Raw genomic sequence first — 25,260 nt, 5'->3', positions numbered from 1 at the left:
CCAACTAATTTAACAAGGTCATTATGGCCCGTATAGTTCTCTGACTCGAATTTTTATTAGCAGCGTCATTATGGCCCATATAGTGCGTTAATTCGAATTCTTAATTCAAATTGATATGTGACTTTATATGAAAGTTTTTTACTATAATAAAAAAGTTAAATGCGATTATTTCTGAAAACTTTTTATTGTAAAACTCAAATCGGTGAAATGAACAAGACCTTTATATATGATTCTCGTATTTCTCAAATTTTTAGCTAAATAAAACTTAAGGCCTTGTTCGTTTTGCGAATTCGAATTTTCAATTTGAGTTGAGATGTGATATTTTCTGAGAGCTTTTAATTGTATGAAAAAAAGTTAGATGTGACATTTTCTAAGAGTTTTTAACTGTAAAAACTTAAAACTGAAAACTCGAATAAGTGAAATGAACGATACCTAATTAATTCGGGTCAACATTTCTCTGCTACAAATGGGAAAATTTTGGGTCTCACTGTATGTGTATTCTATACATGATGAACTAACATTGGGTGAGCTAACAAATTGTGAAATCAAACTAGCTTCTTTCTTGGATACGAACCGGCAGACCGCCTCTCACGGTGGCGGTGAGGCCAGCGGCAAACCGCGGTTCTTGGTGGGGCCCAAAAACCCGAATATTGAACCGTTTGATTAGCGTATGGGCGACGGATTTCATCTCCATTACTGCCATTTCCCTACCCAAACAAATCCTACGCCCGGCTTGAAAAACCGGGTACTTGAACAGGCAAACCGGGGCGAAAACCCCGTTTTTAAACCACCTCTCGGGCTTGAACTCGAGGCAGTCGGGGCCCCATATCTGCTCCATCCGCCCCATTGCGTACGGGTGGAAAGTAACCCTTGTTCCTTTCCGTACTAGCGCCCCATCAGGCAGAACATCGTCCTCTTGGCAGAACTTGGAGTCAAACTGTACGGGCGGGTAGAGCCTCATGCTCTCATGGATGGCAGCATGCAAATAATGCATTTCTCCCATTTCGCCGAAATCGGGGACCTCGTCGGAACCCGAACCCATGACCCGATCCGACTCCTCTCGGATCTTTTGTTCCACTTCCGGGTGCTGCGAAATTAAATAGAAAAAGCTTGTTAGTGCCGACGACACCGTGTCCCTTCCGGCCAAAAGGAAGCTGACGACGATGTCGCGGAGATATCGGTCGTCGTCAACGGACGCCATGAACCGCGACAGAAGGTCTTGCCTATCGGAAAACCCCTTTTCACGGCGGCTTCGTATCATCTCCGCCGCCAAATTGTCCACCATCTTAACCGACTCCCTCAGCTTCCTCTCCGACCCAATCCCCAGCAGCCGCTTCACCTTCCATATCAACGGCGACGCCGACGTCGCCCGCTCCGCCGAGAGCTTCGAGGCGAGATCGAAAGCGGCGGCGAACTCGGACATCGGCAGCGAAAGGCGGAGACCACCCGGGTCCAACCCGAACGAGAATTTGCAAATGTTGTCGAACGAGAATCGCCGGAGAACGTCCTGCAAATCCAAAACCCCGCCTTCTTGCTCCTTCTTCCCCGAAACCGAAGCTAGTAACGGAATCAGCCTCGATTTGATCTCGGTCTTAATGATTTCGAAAGCGTAGGATCTCACCGAGGTACTCCCGAGCTCCAAGCTGGCCGTTTTGCGCTGGAACCGCCACGAATCTCCGTCGACGTTGAAAATCCCTCGGCCCAAAAGATCGCCGAGGATCATCGAAAACGGCTTTCCCTTCGGGTAGTTTTCGAATCGGGTTTTGAGCATGTACTCGACGTTCTCCGGATTGGCCGTTATGGTGTTGCCGAGGACGTGGACGTGGATCGTCCCGGTCGGGGATTTTCGGAGAAGATGGGTGTACCAATCGCAGAGGTTCCCGAACTCCGAGGTCCATGACGATGTCAAGAAACTCCGACAGACTTCGCAGTTACACCACGGTTTGAGCCTCAAGACAAAGATTAGGAAAGAGAAAAGGGAGAAAATGGCAGTGAAGGAAAAGAACAAGAGCCCCAAAGTCACAGACATGGATTTTAAGCAAAAAAGGTCGTCAAAATAAGCCATAGAGAGAGAAAGAAGAGAGAGAAAGGTGGGAAAGTTCAGAGGTGAGATGAGGAAATGGGAAAGACATGGAGTTTATATATATATATATATATATATTCTATATCGGATGTAATGGTTAACAACAAACAGTTAAAAAACTGAAAAAATGTACGGTATTTGGAGTTTTATTTAATGAAAGGAAAAAAAAAAAGAAGTGGAAAGTTGAAAAGAAAGGGATGGAAAAGTGCATGAGCAACACGTGCGAGAAATAATAACAACTGGAGTCGTGTGTATGAATTAGGCCACGTGCGCAGTTGTATTTGTCTGCTGTCTGCCTCTCCCACTCATTCCGCGACCAAGCATTTCTTTTGCCCAATGCTGACGCACTCAGTTGTTGCCTGTCTGTTTTCTTGCCACGTCACGCACCCGATTTCGGTGGTCTCGTCTTACCCCTATATTATTAAAGTAATCGTTATCCACTCGTTTTTTTTTTATTTTTTTTATGAATACAAAAAGGGTAATAATTTATCATAATCCTTAGGTTAGCGATTCGAATAACGACACGATTTGAAATTCGTTTTTATGAATACAAAAAGGGTAATAATTTATCATAATCCTTAGGTTAGCAATTCGAATAACGACACGATTTGAAATTTACATAAAATTAGTGAGTTTAGATTTATCATAAATAGATATGGGTCAAAATCAGACCGAATCCGTAAAACACGATTAAATAACGTATTATTTTCAGGTTAACCTGCCAACCCGTTAATTCATAACCCGTTTATTAAATGTGTCATATTTGGATAACACAAATACACAATCCGTTTATTACCCATTTTATAAATAGGTTTAGAAATAGGTTAACACGACTCATTTATCACATATTTTATAAACATGTTCAAAAATAGGTTCAGAAATACGTTAACACGACTCAGACCGAATCCGTAAAACACGATTAAATAACGTATTATTTTCAGGTTAACCTGCCAATCCGTAATTAACTTGTCATAATCCGTTTATTAAATGTGTCATATTTGGATAACACAAATACACAATCCGTTTATTACCCATTTTATAAATAAGTTTAGAAATAGGTTAACACGACTCATTTATTACATATTTTATAAACATGTTCAAAAATAGGTTCAGAAATACGTTAACACGACCCATTTATCACTCATTTTATAAACTGGTTGACATGTAATCAACGGGTTAACACGACACGTTTATGACATGTTTAATAAACGGGTTATTTATACCGTGTCGTGTCAACCCACCAATATATAGGTCGTGTTTGGGTTTTGTATTTCGACACGATTAATAAACGGATCGTGTTCGTATCAAGCCTATTCGTATAAACTGAGGGAGTCAACACGACCCGCCGACACGAATTGCCACCCTTAAATTAATCCTCATGGATATTTGAGATTCCACTAATTGAGTATTTTCTTTTCTCCATATTTTGTTATCTCATCAAGGTGTAGTTTTTTCGTCCACAGAAAACAAATTATGAGACATCTTGTATTTTTTTTTTTTAAACTAATTTTGTATTGTTTTTAGAGCATCTTTAATGGAGTGTTAAATTGAATACCAATGTTGAATTTGGTATTTGACTAAAAAAAAAAAAAAAAGACTCTGTAATGCAATATTTTTTTCTATGCTAAATTTGACAAATACTACACTTGGGGGCAAATTTGGCATGAGCTATAGCAAATGTCAGATCTAACAGTTTGATTTGTTATTGGTTAATGTATTAACGTTTTTCATTTAATCATTATAACATTGTCCTTTGCAGATTATTTGTTTCTGCTTCATTCAAGTCTTAATTCAGTAGCGCATATCTCGGATTTTTGCCAGTGGACTACTTAATAATGTAATAATAGCACGAAGATAGGGATAGAGATTGAGGGAATAAAATCTGCCAAATCATCTTAGCTGCCTCATGGTGATACTCAGTAGTGCATATCTCGGATATATATATATATATATATATAATTTTTTTTTTTTCAGTTACATGTCTCTGATGTAATTATACATGGTTACAATACGGAGTGCATGATTATCTACATTATCAAACAAGAGATGAACACAAGGGGAAAAAAAAAAAGAAGAACAATCAATAACAGAATTATCTGAACACAAAAGAAGGAGACATTTTTGTGGGCTTTTATTACCTAAAACATTTTTTATTTTACATGTTTTTAACTAGAAAGGAAAAAAAAAAAAAAGACATTTTTGTGCTCAAAAGTTATCTGAACACAGAGTTACTAATTTAGGGCCCGTTTAGTTCGCTGATTTAAATTTTTAATTTGAGTTAAGATGTAACTTTATGTGAGAATTTTTTACTGTAATAAAAAAGTTAGATGTGACTATTTCTGAGAGCTTTTTACTGTAATAAAACTCGAATTCTAATCGGTAAAATGAACAGAGTCTTAATAATTCGATTAAAGCACGTGGATAGTTTCCCTATCATGTTTTACTGATGAATAGTAGTTTCGGAAGTTATACTGATGAATGAATCTGGACTTTTTTTTTCCACGTTGAATCTGAACATGTATATTTGATCGCTAATTTTCTATTTCTATTTTTATTTTAGTCAAACTCAAAATTGTTTATTTTGTGCGTGCATATTTGAATGTGTTTGCTTGAGAAAGAAGTCAAACATACAAACACAAAAGGACGCATCCCTGTCTGTCTAGGATACGTAATATACTAATAATTAACATACTCTTTTCGAAGAAATGAATCCAAATTCATGAAAAGAAAAATAAAATAAAAAAAGATAGAAAATCGGTGTATTGGTTGTGCGTGAATCTTGCATTATCTAGATTATCTCACGAAAATAATAAAAAATATGTCAATATGAAAAATTTAAAAAAGTATATAGGCTAATTTTTAGTTATAGAAATTAATAAATTATAACTTGTCAAGTTATGGTTCATAACCAGATAAGTTATGAACAAACTTATCAAGTTATGGTTCATAATCAGATAAGTTATGGACAAAAATCGTGATTTATAGACAATAATTTATCAAATTATGATTCATAACTAAACAAATTATGAATGAAAATAATAATTTAACTTAACTATTAACTTATGTAAACTATTAATCTATTAATTTTAATCCATATCAAATTTTAACATATTTTCCTCCCTCTGCCATTATCTTATCTCATTTGATGAACTGGCAGCCGCGCTTTCTCGGCTCTCAAGATGCATATGTGTATGCATGCATGGTTGTTCTGCCCGCGCCGTTCTGATGAGCTTTGATTTCTTCATGTCGGCCGAATAAAACAAGAGAGATCCTCTCTCTCACAATATTGATTATTTTATATGTTGATATTTATGAAAAAAAAGATAAATGCTCTTTAAAATCATATAAAAATTTTTATTTTTTATTCTTAATTAATAATTTGTTTAGTTAAATAATTATATTAATAATAGGATATTAATTAAAAATAAGGAATACAAATTTAAACTCATAAAATTTTAGTTCATCCAAAGTAAAGAGTAAAAATTTTAATCCATATACTTTTAAAGAATATTTGTCAAGATTATTTAATACCTTTTTTTTTTCACATCTTATGAATTTTATTCTAAATAAATTTAAGGTGTTGACTTTTGGATATGCACCATTATGTGCGACTTAAAGTCTAACAGTTAGGTTATTAGATCTAAGTCAATATTTATAAACAGTATTTTAAGATCCGTTTAGTTCGTTGATTCGAGTTTTTAATTCGAGTTGAGATGTGATTTTATGTGAGAGCTTTTTACCGTAGCAAAAAAGTTAGATGTGACTATTTCTGAGAGCTTTTTATTGTAGCAAAACTCGAATCAGTGAAATGAACGGGGCCTAAAAGTAAAATTCTGCAATTTTATTTCATAATATATATAATATTTAATTTGAAAAAATTAAGCAAAATAAGAAGTACTATTGGAAAAGCAGAATTATTTTATATAACTGTAAACTTAACAAAATTAAGCAAAAAGAGAAGTACAATTAGTTAGATATTTCTGCTCCGATCTAAGACTGTTAATTATCTACCCTTGTATTGGAGTTGCTTGAGTATGCTATGATTATTAACATACACAATTAAGCAAAAAGAGAAGGACAATTAGTTAGATATTTCTGCTCCGATATAAGACTATGTTAATTATCTACTGTTGTATTGGAATTGCTTGAATATGCTATGATTATTGTTTGTTAAGATTTAAATGCAATCTAATGATTAAATATATCAGTTTAATACTGTTTCAACATCTATGTTTTAAGAAAAAAAAATAATATTCTTCACTTCTGGACCACTAAAATCAATAATTAAAACTTTCTGTGACTAAAAACTTGGTTCGAAAAGACCTTTTCACAACAACAAACAAAAATCACAAATAACTTGGTCATAGACCAGAAGCTGGTCGCCAAACTCCCGGTTTTAGTAAAAATTCTTTTCCCGACCAAAGAATTATAGCTAAAACTCAATGGTTTCCATCAATTGTTTTTGGATGCGACCAATTGGTCGATCGCAAAATGTTTTGGAATGATATAAAAAAAATGTATATACATTTTGATTATATAAACATTTAAAAATATGTATATACATATACACTTTAATGGGCTTTTTTGTTTTCAAATATATATTTCCGTTCATTTCACCGATTTGAGTTTAGAATTCAAGTTTTATTACAGTAAAAAGTTTTAAAAAACAATCATATCTAACTTTTTCGCTACAGTAAAAAGCTATAACATAAAGTCACATATCAACTCGAATTAAAAACTCGAATCAGTAAATTAAACGGGCCCTTGAAATACTGTTTATAAATATTAGCTTAGATCTAATAACCTAACTGTTAGACTTTAAGTCGCACATAATGGTGCACATCTAAAAGTCAACACCTTAAATTTATTCAGAATAAAATTCATAAGACGTGAAAAATAAAAGGTATTAAATAATCTTGATAAATACCATTTAAAAGTACATAGGTCAAAATTTTTATTGTTTACTTTTGATTCATAACGTTTTTAGTCAAATAATTACACTAACAAAAGGGTATTTATCAAGAATAAAGGGTAAAGATCCAGACTCATTCACTCTTAATGGTAAATTATTCATTTCTTCAAAAGTATTCTATTGGAAATATTATGCAATATTTCTAATATAGCTTGATGGATTGAGCAATCGGATAACTTACTTTTCAACAAATAATAAGAGAGATGCTTTTCATATTTTGTGCTTATTGTCTTTGTGATCGGTGTAGCTATACATTATAGCTAGATAGCAAGCATAAACAGAGGTAACCAAAACACATCCAATCTCTTTCAGTTTTCTTTCTTTCTCTCTTCTAGTCTTTCAGGTTCTTGAGTTGTAAATTATTTGTGGTTGTTCGAGTATTACTATGTAATAACCACAAACATCACGAGCACTTAAGGACATGATTATGATCGTGTTCATGGAGGATTGTGATTATGATTGTATTCATGGAGTATAAAGATCATTTTCGTGATGGGAGTATCATGAGGCTATTATGTACCAGAGTCGAATTAGAGATCTGATTCTAAACCACCGTAGATGATTCCGTATTGGTGGTTGTTTTCCTCCACTAACTTATATGGTTGCCAATAATATATGTTAGGATACTTTTCTTAACAAAAAGAACAATGAACTATATATTCACAATGAAACTTGAAAAAAGCAGTCTTCTTAAGATAGTAGCTTAAGAAATTTTCTGTTATTTTATTTATTTTTTAGAACAAAAATTAAAAGAGAATCTACTCACAAAAAATATAGATATTTTATGGGGACTAGGCAAAAAATTAATAAAATACAGAGGCTTAGACTAAATGATATAACTAGCACTAAACATGAGTTTAGCCTTCTGGATTAGGGCGGTTCCATTTCGGCTCCTCAATCTAATAACAACAGTGTAGTTCCCTAGAGGGCTTTCCTTTTTTTTTTTTTTTTTTTTTTGCAAATTGCGTAATTATCAAATTATGTGTATATATATATATATATAACGTCACATCAAACAGAAAAAGCAATAACAAAGAAGCAAACAATAACTCAACTGCCTTACAGGTAAAAAGTCGGAATTGGAGTTTGAGAACTGATCAGATAATATACGAGAATGATAATTTATATGTCAAGCTGTCCAAAAGTACTGGATATATTGAAATTCCAACATATGTTTATCATTTTTCTTTCTATTTTTTTTTTCCTCCTTACAGCTTTTAATTGATTTTTTTTTTTCCTTTCTTTTGGAAGATAAGAAACCACTCTCATCGCTCAAACAGATGGGCCAGACGCTGTCTGTTGCTCCATTCTCTTGGATTGTGGCCACCATATTCATTCATAATTCATTCATAGCCCCACTTTTTGCAGATCGCATCCACCAAATTACTTGCTTGTGCCTAGAAGACACATGAGGAAAAATGGACAAAAAATCATGTAAAGATTTGACGTACATAAAAAGTTGTTGTATGTAGAACTTAATTGGTACTACTTTACTTAAATTACAGATGACCTAATGCGTGTTTGTATATAAATTTGAGAGTAGAGCTGTAAATTTGAGCGAGGTCTAAAGGACCGGTCTTAAGTCGTCACTGTTGATCCGGTCCGGCCATGTCCTAACCTCTAGATCGGTTGGGCTAAGGTTTCAAAAAGAATGTCATTTTTAAAAAAAAAAAATTATTTTAAGAGACGGAAGGGAAAAAAAAAGAAAAAAACACAAGAAAGGACTAAAAGAATAAAAAAGAAAGAAAAACAAGAAAGCACTTAAAAATAAGGAAAACATGACTAAAAGAAAAGAAGAAACAGCATGGAAGGACTAAAAAAAATAAGAAAAAAGAGAGAAAGGAATAAAAGTAAAATAAATAAGGAAGAACTAAAAATTAAAAAAGAAAAGAAAAAAGGAACAAAGGAGGACAAAAAAAGAAAAAAGGAACAAAGGAGGACAAAAAAAAAAAGGAAAAGTACTTTCAACCAAAATTATGTTTTTTTAATTGAAAGTATAAGCGTTTTTTACAGTATTTCTATGTACAGTAAGATAAGATAAGATAAATCAAATAGGAATCACAGAATAAAGAAGAATTATAAAACATCCTAATAAAGTCACCATCCTTCCCAATTCCTTAGCTATCCCCTCATGAACTATCATCTACATTGCAAAGAAAAGTAAACTAGAAATAACACCAAAATTTCAATAAAAACCTGGCCAAAGAGGCTTACATCTAGATAACCGAAAAATAAAAATAAAAACTATCCTAACAAAAAGCTGGGATGGGAATCATGGGATATCCCTTCTCCTTTTAAGGAAATGAAAATAAATCGACCTCACCATAACCTTGTTAAAAAGAAAAAGAAATAAAAGATATACAAAAGAAAAAGTTTATAAAAGGAAAAAAGAATAAGATCTAGCAATACCAATAAAGAAGGCAAAACAACTGTTGGAAAATTCCCAACAAGTTCTGAAAAACGCCACCACAACTTATAAATCCTAGACCGAAAGTAGAGTTATTTGTATTAAATCTTAATCCAACTGAAATATACTAAATTAACTTGTATAATAAGCCAATACACCAAACTTGAAGCAGTTAGCGAGAGATTTCGGGGTTGATCTTTTATATTTTTGAGTTAGGCTGATTTGAGTGATGATCTTGAGTTGAGTTTGAGTTATAACTTGAGCTGAAATTGTAACTTGAGTTTGTGTTTGGATGCACACATTTGAGTAATGATTTGAATTGAGAATCTTTTGAGTTTGTGTTTGGGTGGGTCAAAACTTAAATTTGTATTTAGATAGTATTTTAATAAAAACTCAATGGTGATGAAAAATTTTAATAGGGTATATGGGTGGGGTTATATTCGTCTTTTCATTGTGAATGCGTAGAAAAAAATCATCTCAATTAAAATTAAAACGAAAAAGGTATGACATTTTTAAGAATATAAAAAATATTGTTCATTAACTTGAGTTTGACTTTATGAACTCGAGTTGAAGGGAAAACTTTACGTTTGGTTCATGGATTAGAATCATGTGATTAGAACCATTTTTTATTTACGTGTATTTTTTGTGAGAGAAAACACTGTAGCGAACCATGAACCATGATTCAAATCATTGTTTGAATCCTCCAATCAAACATCACATTAAACTCGAATTTAACCCCAAACTCGAGTGCAAACTCAAATTTTACAAAAGAATATAAGCTTGAATAAAGTTGTAACTCGAATTCAAACTTTTTTTAAGTTTCGTTACAAAAGAACAACCCCTTCATAATTAGGTCCTATATTTCTTAAGCGACAAGTACAAATTCGTGAAGTCCACCAAAAAAAACGAAAAGTACTTTCAACCAAAATTATGTTTTTTTAATTGAAAGTATAAGCGTTTTTTACAGTATTTCTATGTACAGTAAGATAAGATAAATCAAATAGGAATCACAGAATAAAGAAGAATTAAAAAACATCCTAATAAAGTCACCATCCTTCCCAATTCCTTAGCTATCCCCTCATGAACTATCATCTACATTGCAAAGAAAAGTAAACTAGAAATAACACCAAAATTTCAATAAAAACCTGGCCAAAGAGGCTTACATCTAGATAACCCAAAAATAAAAATAAAAACTATCCTAACAAAAAGCTGGGATGGGAATCATGGGATATCCCTTCTCCTTTTAAGGAAATGAAAATAGTTGCTCTCCCCGATCATTCATTAAACAATATCCGGACCTCATCTGTTCCGATTTATAGACCATCGACCTCACCATAACCTTGTTAAAAAGAAAAAGAAATAAAAGATATACAAAAGAAAAAGTTTATAAAAGGAAAAAAGAATAAGATCTAGCAATACCAATAAAGAAGGCAAAACAACTGTTGGAAAATTCCGAACAAGTTCTGAAAAACACCACCACAACTTATAAATCCTAGACCGAAAGTAGCGTTATTTGTATTAAATCTTAATCCAACTGAAATATACTAAATTAACTTGAATAATAAGCCAATACACCAAACTTGAAGCAGTTAGCGAGAGATTTCGGGGTTGTTTTTTTATATTTTTTAGTTAGGGTGATTTGAGTGATGATCTTGAGTTGAGTTTGAGTTATAACTTGAGCTGAAGTTGTAACTTGAGTTTATGTTTGGATGCACACATTTGAGTAATGATTTGAATTGAGAATCTTTTGAGTTTGTGTTTGGGTGGGTCAAAACTTAAATTTGTATTTAGATAGTATTTTAATAAAAACTCAATGGTGATGAAAAATTTTAATAGGGTATATGGGTGGGGTTATATTCGTCTTTTCGTTGTGAATGCGTAAAAAAAAATCATCTCAATCAAAATTAAAACGAAAAAGGTATGACATTTTTAAGAATATAAAAAATATTGTTCATTAACTTGAGTTTGGCTTTATGAACTCGAGTTGAAGGGAAAACTTTACGTTTGGTTCATGGATTAGAATCATGTAATTAGAACCATTTTTGATTTACGTGTATTTTTTGTGAGAGAAAACACTGTAGCGAACCATGAACCATGATTCAAATCATTGTTTGAATCCTCCAATCAAACATCACATTAAACTCGAATTTAGCCCCAAACTCGAGTGTAAACTCAAATTTTACAAAAGAGTATAAGCTTGAATAAAGTTGTAACTCGAATTCAAACTTTTTTTAAGTTTCGTTATAAAAGAACAACCCCTTCATAATTAGGTCCTATATTTCTTAAGCGACAAGTACAAATTCGTGAAGTCCACCAAAAAAAAACAAGCAATAATTTTTCAAAAAGTACTTAATATTATGATTCCTAGCTACATCAACCCCAAATTTAATCTCTATTTGGGCTTAGACAATAATTTTGTGACTTGTACATGATGCTAATTGTTTGCGTCGAAAATTAATTAAACGACAAACAAGAAATTATACCTTGCTTAATCGGATTAGAAAATTAAAAGAAAATCTCTAAGAAGAATTCTCATTAATTATCAAGTCAATAAAATCGTACAAGTGATAGCAAACGCCCCTATTTATAGGTGTTGATCAGAAGCATGAAAGTGAGTAACAAGAAGTTTAATCTTGACTATCCATTTATATCAGATTAATTTGTATTTTGTCCCGATTAATTTGTATTTTTCCCGTTTATTTTAATACAAAATATTATTTAATTTGTCAATCATTTTGCTAGTCATTCTATTAGTCTCGATCTGTAGTGCTCCGTTTAGCATCTCATCCCGTTCTGATATATATATATATATATATATATTATATGTATGTATGTATATCTCGTTGTTGTTCTGTTCTAATGTCAGCTTTATCTTTCCAGTTCTTACATAGTCGACTTCGTTTCGTCTCTCGCTTTTATCTTTCACTATAGTCTTGTGTTTACTATTACCACATATAAAAATTTTATTTATACATCAATTTAAATATTTTTTAGTTTTTTAAATAATTTTTTTTATAATTTTAGTTAAAAAGAAATCCATATTGATTGTGGCAGTTTGGATTAGAAAAAATATTTAAAAATGCCACTTATGTAAATAATATTTTAAAGTATCATAATAAAAAAATATTTAGATTATGATGATGTCGAGTTTAAATCCCCCTTTAAGGGGAAAAAGCAATTTTAAAATATACATAAAATTATTTGGATTAAAAAAAGAGTATAAGGTTGCAATGGAACAAAGAGAAAAGAAAGATGATCAAGAAGTTAAAAAAAAAAAGGGAAAGAAAAACGAAAATAAAGCTAAAGCCAAAGAAAAAAAAAAGAACATAAAAAACGAAGGTGAGAGTGCCACGTGGCGCATGGTGAAGTAAGTTTTTGACTCTTTTATAATTGTATAGATATAGATATAGATATTTATTTTCTCTTTTATAATTTTGATGGCATGTCATCTTTCCGAATTATGTTGTTTTACCATGAATAAAAAGCGATTCCCACACTAAATGAAAGCTTTTCTATGATCTTTCAAAAATTCTTTTCTTTATGATTGTGTGATTTTAATGGTTATTTTAATATATATTTATCTATAAGTGGTATTATTGTTTTAACCATAAGATACTACTCTAAATGTATTTCTTATAAATTAGTAGTTAATAAAAAAAATATAACAATTAATGAAATTAAATTTTTATTACGTTAAGTTATCAAATTTAACTATCGATAGAAATATAACCATTAAAAACTCATCTAAACATATACAAAGATACTCGTATATGAATACATTTTATTTAACATAACTTGGTCTATTTTTATGATAATGATGTGTTCATTATATACGTCACGAAACACATAAAATTGATTGGAAAGGTTATCTTATTATTCTAGTCGTGTTCAAGTACAGCGTACAGCCTCGTTTAGAACTTGTTTAAAACGTGCAAATTGTGCTTAAAGTTGGATTTTCAGAAAAAGAGGAAACCTTTCCCACATATGTTTGTACCGTACACACTCCACTCACGTCCCTTTCTTTTCTTTTCAATAGATAGATAAATTGTAGCCATTATTAGCAATTAACGTCTTATCAAAGGAAAAAACAAAAACTCTCATTTTCGTTTCAAACTCAAAATGAAGACAAATTAGACCAAATTTTCTTATGCCTCAGTTTTTCCTCAATTGGAATAATTTGCTAATCAGATTTTCGCTATCAATAAAGGTGAGGGAAATGAAAAATAAAAAATTAGGGAGTGTATCCTTCCCTCTTAGGGTTACTATATGAAAAGAGGGAGTGAGAGTTCTTTTATAGTACTGTTTAAAAAAAATGTATAAAATTATTAGAGTTTATTAGTAAATAAAGTTTGATAAATAAATACTTTAATAAGTAGATACAAATTTAGGACCCGTTTAGTTCGCTAATTTGAGTTTTTAATTCAAATTAAAATGTGACTTTATGTGATAATTTTTTACTGTAGTAAAAAAGTTAGATGTGATTGTTTCTTAGAGTTTTTTACTATAACAAAACTCAAATTCTACACTCAAATCGGTGAAATGAACGAGACCTCAAGACATATATAGATCATCTTGAACTTGTGCAAAACACCGAAGTGTTTTGGCATTTTTACTAGATCAGAAAAATTCATAGAATGTTCCTTTATCAAAAAAAAAAAAAATCACAGAATGTAACCCTATTAGACCTACGTTTTCAGACCATTAAATGTCAAAAAGTAGATGGCAAATTATCATTAAGCTTTAATAATGTCAAAAGATAGATAACAAATCAGCATCAAATTCAGATATATAGGAAACTACAACATACCATATCAAAGTAAAAGATGATGACTAGCTAGTATACAAATCGAATTCAGCTAACATGAACTAGAAAACAGTCAAATTAAAAATTCGGCTACCACATATATATGTCAAACATGAATAAAAAATATATGGTCCGAAACTTAACACTATAATATATAACAACGATTAAGGAACAAAATGCGTGTTTATAAAGAAAAATCAGCCGTATTCCACCGAAAGATAGAATAATGGTCTAGAAATGAAGTTAAGTTTTGGGCTTATTTTTATTTTTAATCTCCAAATTATAATCATTTTTATTTTGGTCTTTTAACTTTAAAAAAAAAAAAAAAAAAACTCTTCACATTGAGTACTTGAACTATTAAGTTGTATCAAATTAGTGTATCTTTTCATACGACTGTTAAAGGCTCGACAAAAGAAGGCACGACATGATAATGCCCTTAAATGCAAAAGTACAAAATTAAATTTTCATTCAGCAGCATATGGTTCTTTTTTTTCCCCCCCGAGATTTTAACATTAGGATGGATTAAAAGACTTATTTGAGACAATTTCATAAATCAATGACTCATTTTGAGACATTTTAAGAAACAGAGATATGAAAATGAAAATTTTCCAATAGTTTAGATACTAATAATGGGATTAACCATAAAATTTAATAAGACATAGTACAAATATTTGAAAGGAAACAAAAAATAAGAGAAAATTGTTGGACTTATTCTTAGAGTGCATGAGTCTGAATTTTTAGTTATTATTTTTAATTAATACCCTTTTAATTAATATAATTATTTGGCTAAAAATGATATTAATCAAGAGCAATGAGTAAAAATCTAGACTCATCATCCATGCACTCTAAAGATATTTGTCTCTTTTCTCAAAAAAAAAAAAAAAAAAAAACTCAAACCCTTTTTGCTCAAAGGCTACCCATTTAATATTGTGAGAAAGAGGGAAATAAGCCAAGACTTGAGATGAATTAAAATTAATAGGCTAATAGTTTACATAAGTTAATAAATAGACCAAATTACTATTTTCGTCTATAACTTGTTTGGTTATGAACCATAACTTGACAAGTTATTGCCCATAATTGTCCATAACTTGTCTGGCTATAAACCATAACTTAATAAGTTTGTCCATAACTTGTCAAGTTATGGTGTCCATAACTTATCTGGTTATGAACCATAACTTGACAAGTTATGGCCTATTAATGTCTATAACTAAAAATTGGCTTATATACTTTCTTAAGCTTTTCATATTGGCATATTTTCTACTATTTCCCTTTAATATATCAACGAAAGATTTTACAGTAGGCCTTTTGCTTGGAATTCGAGAGGTTATATATATATATATTATATATATATATATATAGTCTTGTGACGTTGACGACATAAGGAGGTGGTTAGGAGTAGATTTCCACTGTTCAGTTGCATTTTATTTTTCTCTGTGCAGCAAAACATATATATAGTTAGCTAACATTAATATTCTAACTTGGTCACTTAGAATAAAATATGTCTACTTGTAGTTCACGAAAAGAGAAAGCTATACAATCAAAGATCTCGATATTTTAGATGACTGGGCGACATGCGCATTATGGATTGCATGGACTTTTGAGCGCTTCTAGCAATTTTAGTACTACTTTTGCAACGTTATATTTCCTCGTATTCAATCGTATAAAGTTCTTACGAAATTAGTAAGTGATATGAAGTATGTTTTAATATATATACGTGTTGTTAGGATTTCTAATCCAACTTTTTATTGGCACGTTGATTATGAAAAATTTTAATTTAAATGTTGCTGAATTTGTTTGATAAATCTGAAGTTTTGATAAGCTCGAGTTTGTGTTTAAATTCGGGTTTTGCTTAATTAGCTACAGGTTTATATTATCTTGTGTAATTTATTTCAAAGTTTTACTTTTGATATTTTTGGGCTGATTTGATTAGGATAAGATATTGGATTCTAAACCAAATGTACGGAGTTGATTTTGTTCGTAATGTGTTTATGTTTATTCATGATCAATTGGATGTGTTTCATACATATCCGATTGATTTCCCGGAGATTATACAGATTAAATTCGGATTTTCATAGATAACCTTTTGGGAGTTCAAATTTATCTCAATTCGTCTGTCAAAAAGTGTCAATCATCTGTTCGCACGGTATTGCAGTTGACATATAGAATTCTGGGATGAGCTAAAATTGCAAATTTTCATCATCAGAAATACAAATTTGAAGTTAAATCGGATCTGATCCTAGGTCAAGTGGAATTTATCTATAGGGTTGTACATCAGTCGATGACCGACAATTTCCTGTTGGTTTACTTACCAACCGACATCTTCAGTTTTTAGAAAAAGAGAAATCGAGCACCAACCGATAAAAGAAGAAACTGGCGGTTCGGTGGCCGATCTTCGTCGGCTTGGTTTTAATCAGTCACTGACGACGTTTGCATGAGAGTTAGGAGCTTCGATGAAGAAGAAAAAGAAGAACAAAAAGAAGATGAAGAAGGGTTTTTAAGATTCCGTTCATCTCACTGATTTGAGTTTAGAATTTAAATTTTGTTACCATAAAAAATTATCAGAAATAATCATATTTAATTTTTTTACTACAGTAAAAACACTTACATAAAATCACATTTCAACCCAAATTAAAAATTTAAATCAACAAATTAAATGCCGTTTAAATAGATGTAAGATGTTTATTTGTGTTTTTTTTAATCTAATGGTATAAAGTGAAACGCACAGTCACACCTAGTTTATTACTATATTTAAAAAAAAAAAAAAAAAATTTGTTCGAGTGATGAAATAGTATTGTTGGGCTTGGCTAATAACTAGATGGGCTCGTTGTTAATGGGCTTGGCCGGTAGGATTTCATCTAATATCATTTACAGAATAGTAGAAAATAGGTGAATATGAAAAGTTTAAGAAAGTATATAGACTAATTTTTAGTTATAAAAATTAATAGGTCATAATTTGTCAAATTATAGTTTATAATCAAATAAGCTATGGATAAACTTGTCAAGTTATGGTTCATAGTCAGACAAGTTATGGACAAAAACCGTGAATTATGGACAATAACTTGTCAAGTTATAGTTTATAACCAGACAAATTATGGACAAAAATAATAATTTGGCCTATTTATTAACTTATGTAAACTATTGGCCTATAAATTTTAATCCATCTCAATCTTGGCCTATTTTTCTCTTTCTCCCTTATTCCTATCATTTAAGGGACAACGAGGCATATAGCATAATCATAGAGTATTATAAAAATTTAGCAAAAATAGATTATTAGTATTATTATATTTTTCAACCATCAGATTTATATTAGAATTTATCTATTTATATTTTTTAATATGATATGATTTTGGTCATATTTAAAGATCAAAAAATTGAGATTTCCAGTAAGACAGACTACGAAGAAACTCCTAAATTTATAACAGAAATTTAGAGTTACTGAAATTAATAGCATATTTTATATTAAAAAAATTAAAATTTTTAAAAAAACTCTTGCACACACACTCTCTCTCTCCTATCTTTTCTATTGAACTCTCAGTTCTCACCACTTCCATTTCATAAATAAGCAAACTCAAAGACAGATCGGTGTCATGGAGGACGATGGCCGAGGGCAGGGTGACATGGCTCAAAATCGATGACGCAGAGAATGTTGGCCAACATCAACACGACACGACACGAAGATTTAGCAACAGTTGACAGATTGCAGATGTCGCCATATGTGTGAGCGAGAGAGCAAGCAAAGGAGAGGAAGAGAGAGACAGAGAGAGAAAATGCAAGGGGGAGAGAGAGCCCAGAAAGAGCACCAACAAGGAGAAAGACAAAAATAACGTGTTGAGAGAGGGATAAACATTTTAGTTTTGCTACGGTAAAAAGCTCTCAGAAACAATCACATCTAACTTTTTTGTTACAGTAAAAAGCTCTTACATAAAGTCACATCTCAACTCAAATTAAAAACTCGAATTAGCGAACTAAACGGGTCCTTTAAGGATTTAGGTTCTCCAATTTTGGGGTAATTTCAGGGTAAAATAGGAAAAACAAATTCAAATTAAAAAAAATGAGTTATTTACTACAAATTAAAATAGTTATGCTATTTATTATTTTAAATTTAGAAAATATGCTACACACTATAATTTCTAACACATGTAATTGCAACTTCTTTAGAGGGATGACGCTTAGAGGGGTTTTTTTTTTTTTTTTTTTTTTTTTTTTTTTGTGATGCCCTTTGAACTTTACGTGTTTAGCAATTCAATTTCTAAATTAAAAATCTTAACAATCGATTTTTTTTTTATTTTAAAAAAGGCAATAGCATAGCTTCATTAAAAAGCCACTAAAGGGTTAAGATACATGACAAAATCAGAGTTAAGAACTGGATGCTGCTCACATGACTAGACAATAAAAACGCACCCATTACCCTAACGGAGAGAACTCATCCAACTAGTGGCACTATGACAGGATTCGGCCACTTCAAAATGACTCCAGATAAACTACATCTCAGTCCCAACATGGACTACATAAGTCGGACTTAGAGCGGTGGAGAGACCACCTTCTAGCCAAGACCTAATGCCGGTAGATGTGGACACCATCACTGTTATTACAACACAAATAAAGACATAAAATATAAAAACAGAAGAAAAAAAAACTCTACGACGATTCCAATAAATCAAACCAGTAAAATTGAGTCCCTCAACACCGGAGGTGTTTGAAACACGGTAGAAAGTGGTGCCAAGGAAAAGCTCTTGAAATGGCAACAAAAGCACGGAGACACGGCGGCGCATAGGACCCACGTGCCGCCACCAACGAGCGGCGATTGCCACACGCTTCAGACCATCTTCCTTGCCTCTTTCCATGATCTAGTTCCCGGAGTTTCAATGAAATTTCATGGCAAACCTGTCTCGATCCCCTTAAACAACTCCATTTTAGTGACTATCCACACTTCCATTGGTACGAACTCGACGCCAGTGACCTCTGCGATCTCTTTGATGAACTTTGGAGGTCGGCATCCCAATGAATAGTCGGACCGCTGACCTTAGAGAACTCCTCCTCTAAGCTTATTACAGAGAACCTTTCTCTAGAACTCTGACGACTAGGGTTTGATTAGCTAATTTTATGTTCATTACAACAATTAAATTTTATGAGTAAGTTTTTTTTTTCTTTATTTCTTTAATTTTTCTTGTTTGTATAAAAAAATGTATTTTCAAAAGGACAACTAATCCCTTGAAAGAAGGTCACATGCAAAACAAGTGACCAAAATCCCTTTTTTTTTTGTTTTTTTTTGTTTGGGGAAATAAAAATCCATTTAATTTTAACGGAAGTTCATTAACACGGAAATTCAATAACTTTCTCCCAAAATTAAAGTTAGTCGGACCGCTAAACACAACACAAGCTACAAAAACCCTATTTTACCAGGAAAGGGTTTAAAGTTTAAACCTTGTCTTCTCATACTAACTAAATGGGAACTCCAAAGAAGAAGAAGAAGAAGAATCAAACCCCAGAATCCCAGTTCCACTTGGACCTCAATCTCTGCTCCAAGAACAAAGACTTGCGCGGTGCGATTTCCCTCGTCGAATCGGCGATCTCCAACGGCACCCGCCTCAACCACCACCACTTCAACGCCCTCCTCTACCTCTGCTCCAATTCCGTCTCCGACCCATCCCTCAAGGATTTCGCCCTCCTCAATGGCTTCCGCATATTCGACCGCATGTCGTCGGCCGGGGTTTCCCCCAGCGAGGCCGCCATCACCGCCGTCGCCCGTCTCGCCGCCGCCAAATCCGACGGCGATTACGCTTTCGAGCTGGTCAGGAGCATGATGGGGAAGCACAATGCCCTGCCGAGATTAAGGACGTACGAGCCGGCGTTGTTCTGCTTCGTCGAGAAATCGGAGGCCGAGAAGGCGTATGAGGTCGAGGAGCACATGGCTGCGGCGGGGGTGAGTCCGGAGGAACCCGAGATCGCCGCATTGCTGAGGGTCAGCTCGGAGACGGGGAGAGGGGAGAAGGTTTATGAGTATTTGCATAAGCTGAGAAGCGCCGTGCGGTGCGTGAGCGAATCGACGGCAAAGATTGTTGAGGACTGGTTCCATGGGGAGAAGGCTTGTGAGGTGGGTGAGGTGAATTGGGACGTGGGGGAAATCCGAGAGGCGGTTTCGAGGAACGGAGGAGGGTGGCACGGCCGGGGGTGGATCGGGAAAGGCGAGTGGGTTGTGAGGAGGGCGAGTGTTGATTCGAGTGGGCAGTGTTGCTGTTGCGGCGAGAAGTTGTTCTGTGTCGACATTAATGATGAGGAGACCGAGCGGTTTGCGCAGGCGGTGGCGGCGTTGGCGATGGAGAGGGAGGCCAAGTCGAATTTTAGCGAGTTTCAGGTGAGTAAGAGTTTTGTGGAATTCGTTCTGTTTGTTATGCTGCCTATGAGTTTTACTTTATTTTGCCTTATTGATCTATAAACATATAGAATATCAGAGTAAATCTTACTGAATTTGCTGAAATTGTAGTTGAAAAGTAATTGAACGGTTGTTTGGAATATGGGTTTCAACCCATGATTTTGTTTCTGTTACGGTGTTTTTTCTCGCAAAAAATTTGAATTTAAAAAGTTACCGCTAATTTGGGTCTTGTTCTTTTCATAACTCAAGTTCTATAGTATTATCATAGTGTTTTCTCTCATAAAAATTCAAATTCAACTTTTTAGCTAGTGTTTTCTCACACATAAAAAAGTTTGAGTTGTAGCTTGAGTTGTAAAAAGAGCACACCTTTGAATTCTGGTTCAAACCACCTAGTTTAAACCCATCTTCCAAACGGTTCCAAACGGGCCCTGAATAACTTTGGGCTCATCACTTAGTGATGCTGTCAATCGGTGCCAACACATTGGTTATTGAGTTTATTGTCTGGTAATCCTGTATTGCTGCTTAGAGTCGTATTATTGTTGTTTTAATTTTTTTAACAAAGAATATCAGGGTCAAATTTTATAGGGATGAGATCTGTGGTTGGATGTTGGATTGCTTATACATGTTCTAAACGCTAGTGCTTCTTTTTTAGTAATTCTGTTAATATTTTCCAAAGTTACTGAGGGACATGTTGATGTTTGGAAGGTTATTAAAATATTTTTTCTACCATCAGGACGGATTTCATATCTTCATTTCCCTCTGTATGAGTTGCAGACTTGCAGCTTATACGCTTGCTTTGGTAGTCACCATGTCTTGGTCAAAACTCAAAAATAACATATGATTGCAAATCTCAAATATTGAACTATTCAATTTCCCAAACTTGGTGAAAGTTGTATTCTAAATATCCTAGTATTAACATTTCTTTTTTCTTTTGAGCACGCTCTTGGAAGCATTCTATCATTTACATGCATATTCAAATCTTTACCAATAAAAAAGTAAAGTGTCTTTTTATATGTTGGCTAAATTTATACATTTTGATTCAATTTTTACTTTGTTGGAAAAAATTTTACCCATATGTTCTTCTTTGTCTCTTCCAACTTCCACATTAGAAATATGTCATGCTTTTAAAAACTTTTCATTACTTGGTTGCAGGATTGGCTCGACAAAAATGCTGATTATGAAGCTATTGTGGATGGAGCAAATGTTGGCCTCTATCAGCAAAATTATGCTGATGGTGGTTTCAGTGTCTCTCAGGTTGTAACTCTCATGTATTTATTTAAGTTTGTTCTGCTTTGTTTTGGTAATGTTTACATTGCATGATTGATTATGGTTATATTTCAAAATAGAGCAGCTTGATGCCGTTATCAAAGAACTGTATAATAAAAGTGGAAAGAAATGGCCACTTGTTGTCTTGCACAATAAGCGTTCTCGTGCACTTTTGGAAAATCCTTCTAACAGAAACTTGGTAGATGAGTGGATCGACAAAGGCATTCTCTATACTACACCCAGTGGATCCAACGATGATTGGTAAGAAACCACGTACTAAGCTGTTTATTTATTTATTTTTATTTTAATGTTTCCTTAATCTGGGATATAAACTTTTTATTACTGTGCAATCCTTTTGTTGGAAAATATTCCTTTGTCCTAGAACCTGTGACGATATTATCCTTTTCTCATCTTCTACAAGTTCTGGTGGCATATCTTTCATTGGCATGAATGTTCACCAAGTTGGTGGAATTGGATGTTTATTTTGAAAACAAAAGCTTTGTGTTTTGTAAATCCTGAACTAAATGTTTATACCTCATCTTTTCAGAGTTGGATGTTTATTTTATGATATAACCACATAGCTTTTTGTCCCTTTTTGAACAGCCTCTATTAGTACTGCTCTTATGTTTCGAATATCCTCACAATCTTTTTTGTGATTCAGGTATTGGCTGTATGCCACAGTAAAACTCAGGTGCTTGCTTGTGACAAATGATGAGATGCGGGATCATATTTTTGAACTCTTAGGAAGCAATTTCTTTCTCAAGTGGAAAGAAAGGCATCAGGTATTTGCTGCCTGAGAACTTTCTTCTGATGCCTCATGTTTCTTGTTATCCTTGTGACATGCCATATATCCTTGGTAGTAGATACTAATTTCTCTCTGTAGAAAAAAGTTTAAATGCCAACAGTGCTTTTAGCTGTTTTTGAAACTTGACTATTCCAAGATCGCGTTGTGTGTTGCTGGTGGTTGCATTTTGTATCTAATTATTATTTTTTGCTCCTCTGATGTAGGTCCGATACACTTTTGTTAGAGGTAATCTGAAACTTCAGATGCCACCCCCATATTCGTCAGTCATCCAGGTGACAACTATACTTGGTCTTTATGGTTTTATCTCTAGTTGCATGTTCCGCGTTTGATTATCAAATTTCCATTTCTGTCTTTTAGATTTATGTGACAATATAGATGGTGTGTTTTGTGTTCAAGACTTTGTTTAGATTCTTGTTTTAGCCGCTGAAACTATGAGCTTACTGTCCTGAACTTTTATTGTGAATTACTCGTTCCAATATTAAAACATCCTTTCAGTTGTTTTACTTAGATGTATCAGCAGATGGAGATCATTTAGAAATTTGGAAATCACATTATGGAGAACATGGTGTCCGAAGTTAATTAATTTGATCTAGAAGGAGCAATTGGAATGTAACATATAAGTTAAACTATATTTAAAGATATTGTTCTATAGATATTTTAGATTAGCACTCCTCAAGATCAATGCTCTTTCGATTGACTGTAGATGATTTGAGAAAAGGAGTTTCTTCTTCAGCAGTGCGAATCCTCCTAGCATTTTTCTTTCTCGTCAGATCCTTATTAGTTGTTCTAATTACCTAGTGGAGAGACTGAAAATAAAAAATTAGGAAGGTTTTTTTTTTAAGAAAACGAAGAATATTATATGTATACAGATTATCTGGTACCTTGGGTTCTCGCTACCATGCAGATTTCTAGGTAATCACATCTCAGAGTTGGTTCGGTTGTGCGCTGTCATAACTGATCACGTTTTTTATTGAAGTTATAATTGATAAGATGTCTAGTTGAATCTCGTATTTAAAGACAATGTTCTGCATCATATGATGCAGACCATGGGACACCCCTCACAAAAGTCTTGGATTCGGAAATGCAGCTATAATGACTCTTCAAATGATGACCAAATTTGTATTTTATGACCGCTGAGCAGATAGTACATGTAGAGCTCATGCTGTGATAACGTCTCGACAAGAATGCAACTGTCCTTAGTGATGCACCTTTCATCCATTTAAAAGAATTAGGCTTAATCTCATACGTGCCTCTTGGACTTTAGGATCCTTCTCAGTTTACCGCCCAAACTTTAAAATCTCCCACTTTGCCAATAAATTTTGAATTAGTCCCGCTTAACCCTTTTCGTTAACAAACATAAAAAGATGGGGTCATGTGTGGTCACGTGGTCTTTTTTCGTTTGTTTTTAACAGAAACTCTAACATAAAGACTACGCGATTGCACTATCCTTTTTTCTCCAGCCTGTTTTAACAGAAATTCTAACATAAGCAATTAATCATGACTAATCTAAAATTTCGAGGGAAAAGATGGAATTTTTAAAGTTCAGAGACAAAAGTGGAAATGACCTAAAATTAGATGGCCGATTGATTAGTGCTCATTACTTTTACTGTTTTACTTATTAGGGTCCTTATAAAGAAACTGGTCTCATTTGAACTCTTAATATAGAGTGCTGATGTGCCAAATTATGTTTCAGGAATCAGAAAAAGGAACATGGCATGTTCCTATAGCAGGTGACAGCAATGAAGAGTCTGAAAGAAGATGGCTGTGCATTACTCGTCCAAGCGTTTATAAAGCTCTTGATGAAGTTTTGCCGAATGCAGACTCTATTCTAATTAGGGACAATTTCGGACTGCGACCGTGCACTTCGGGGAGTTTTGTCAACGGTAACAATTTACACGGCGACCTTGATTCATCCGAGACTTCCGATAGTAAAACCGGAGTTGTGACAGGAAAAAGAAAAGAGAGGTCCTTTTCTACCTCCTAACAATATCTTCTTTAGAAGGCAATCTCCATGACAATGCACCCTAGGTTATGAAGGTGTTCTTCACAAATCAAGACGGTTTATGTCGCGAGCAGTGCTGCTTTCCCCCTGGACAACTTTCCTCTATTCTTTGTTTGTCCTTTATTGTTTTGTTTACTAATTTTATTAACTTTTTTTTTTTTTTTTTACTAATAATTTTTATTGTAACTTTATTTTCGCAATATCATAGACAATAATGTTTGGCTACTCAAAATAAAGAAACACAAAAATTATTAAAGTTAAATTTTATTGTTCACCGACTTTTGCAGAGAATATAATTCACGAGTATGAATACATCAATCATTGAGGATTGATTAAGATTTGATTTCGAAATTATTACAAATCTCAATGGTCTTATCCAATCTTTACTGCATTACTAAGAGAGAATAAGGATCTGTCTAGTTTATTGATTTAAATTTTTAATTTAAGTTGAGATGTGATTTTATGTGAGTTCTTTTATTGTAATAAAAAAGTTAAATATGATTGTTTCTGAGAGTTTTTTTACTGTAGTAAAATTTAAAATTTAAATT

The 25,260-nt window shown here is 33.2% G+C and overlaps 2 protein-coding genes across 2 annotated transcripts; one reads left to right on the top strand and one right to left on the bottom strand.

The window, feature by feature from the left end:
• Window positions 1–413: 413 nt before the first annotated feature.
• LOC21405196 (cytochrome P450 94C1) lies at window positions 414–2,086 on the bottom strand (the record flags this gene model as incomplete). The annotated part of the gene is made up of 1 exon (XM_010091560.2): window positions 414–2,086. A coding segment is annotated over one exon (1,536 nt), but the record flags the coding sequence as incomplete, so codon positions are not given.
• A 17,565-nt stretch (window positions 2,087–19,651) lies between these two features.
• Window positions 19,652–24,982, top strand: LOC21405194 (proteinaceous RNase P 2). Its single transcript, XM_010091558.2, has 6 exons — window positions 19,652–20,621; window positions 21,792–21,893; window positions 21,991–22,166; window positions 22,567–22,687; window positions 22,914–22,982; window positions 24,404–24,982. The coding sequence occupies exons 1-6, from the start codon at window positions 19,713–19,715 to the stop codon at window positions 24,692–24,694; spliced, it is 1,668 nt and encodes a 555-aa protein (XP_010089860.1). The 5' UTR covers window positions 19,652–19,712; the 3' UTR covers window positions 24,695–24,982.
• The last annotated feature ends 278 nt before the right edge of the window (window positions 24,983–25,260 follow it).

The sequence above is a fragment of the Morus notabilis genome, unplaced genomic scaffold (assembly GCF_000414095.1).
Source record: "Morus notabilis unplaced genomic scaffold, ASM41409v2 Scaffold825, whole genome shotgun sequence".
Classification (NCBI taxonomy): Eukaryota; Viridiplantae; Streptophyta; class Magnoliopsida; order Rosales; family Moraceae; genus Morus; species Morus notabilis.
Note: the sequence above shows the minus strand (reverse complement) of the source record. Positions and strands in the feature narration are given on the sequence as shown.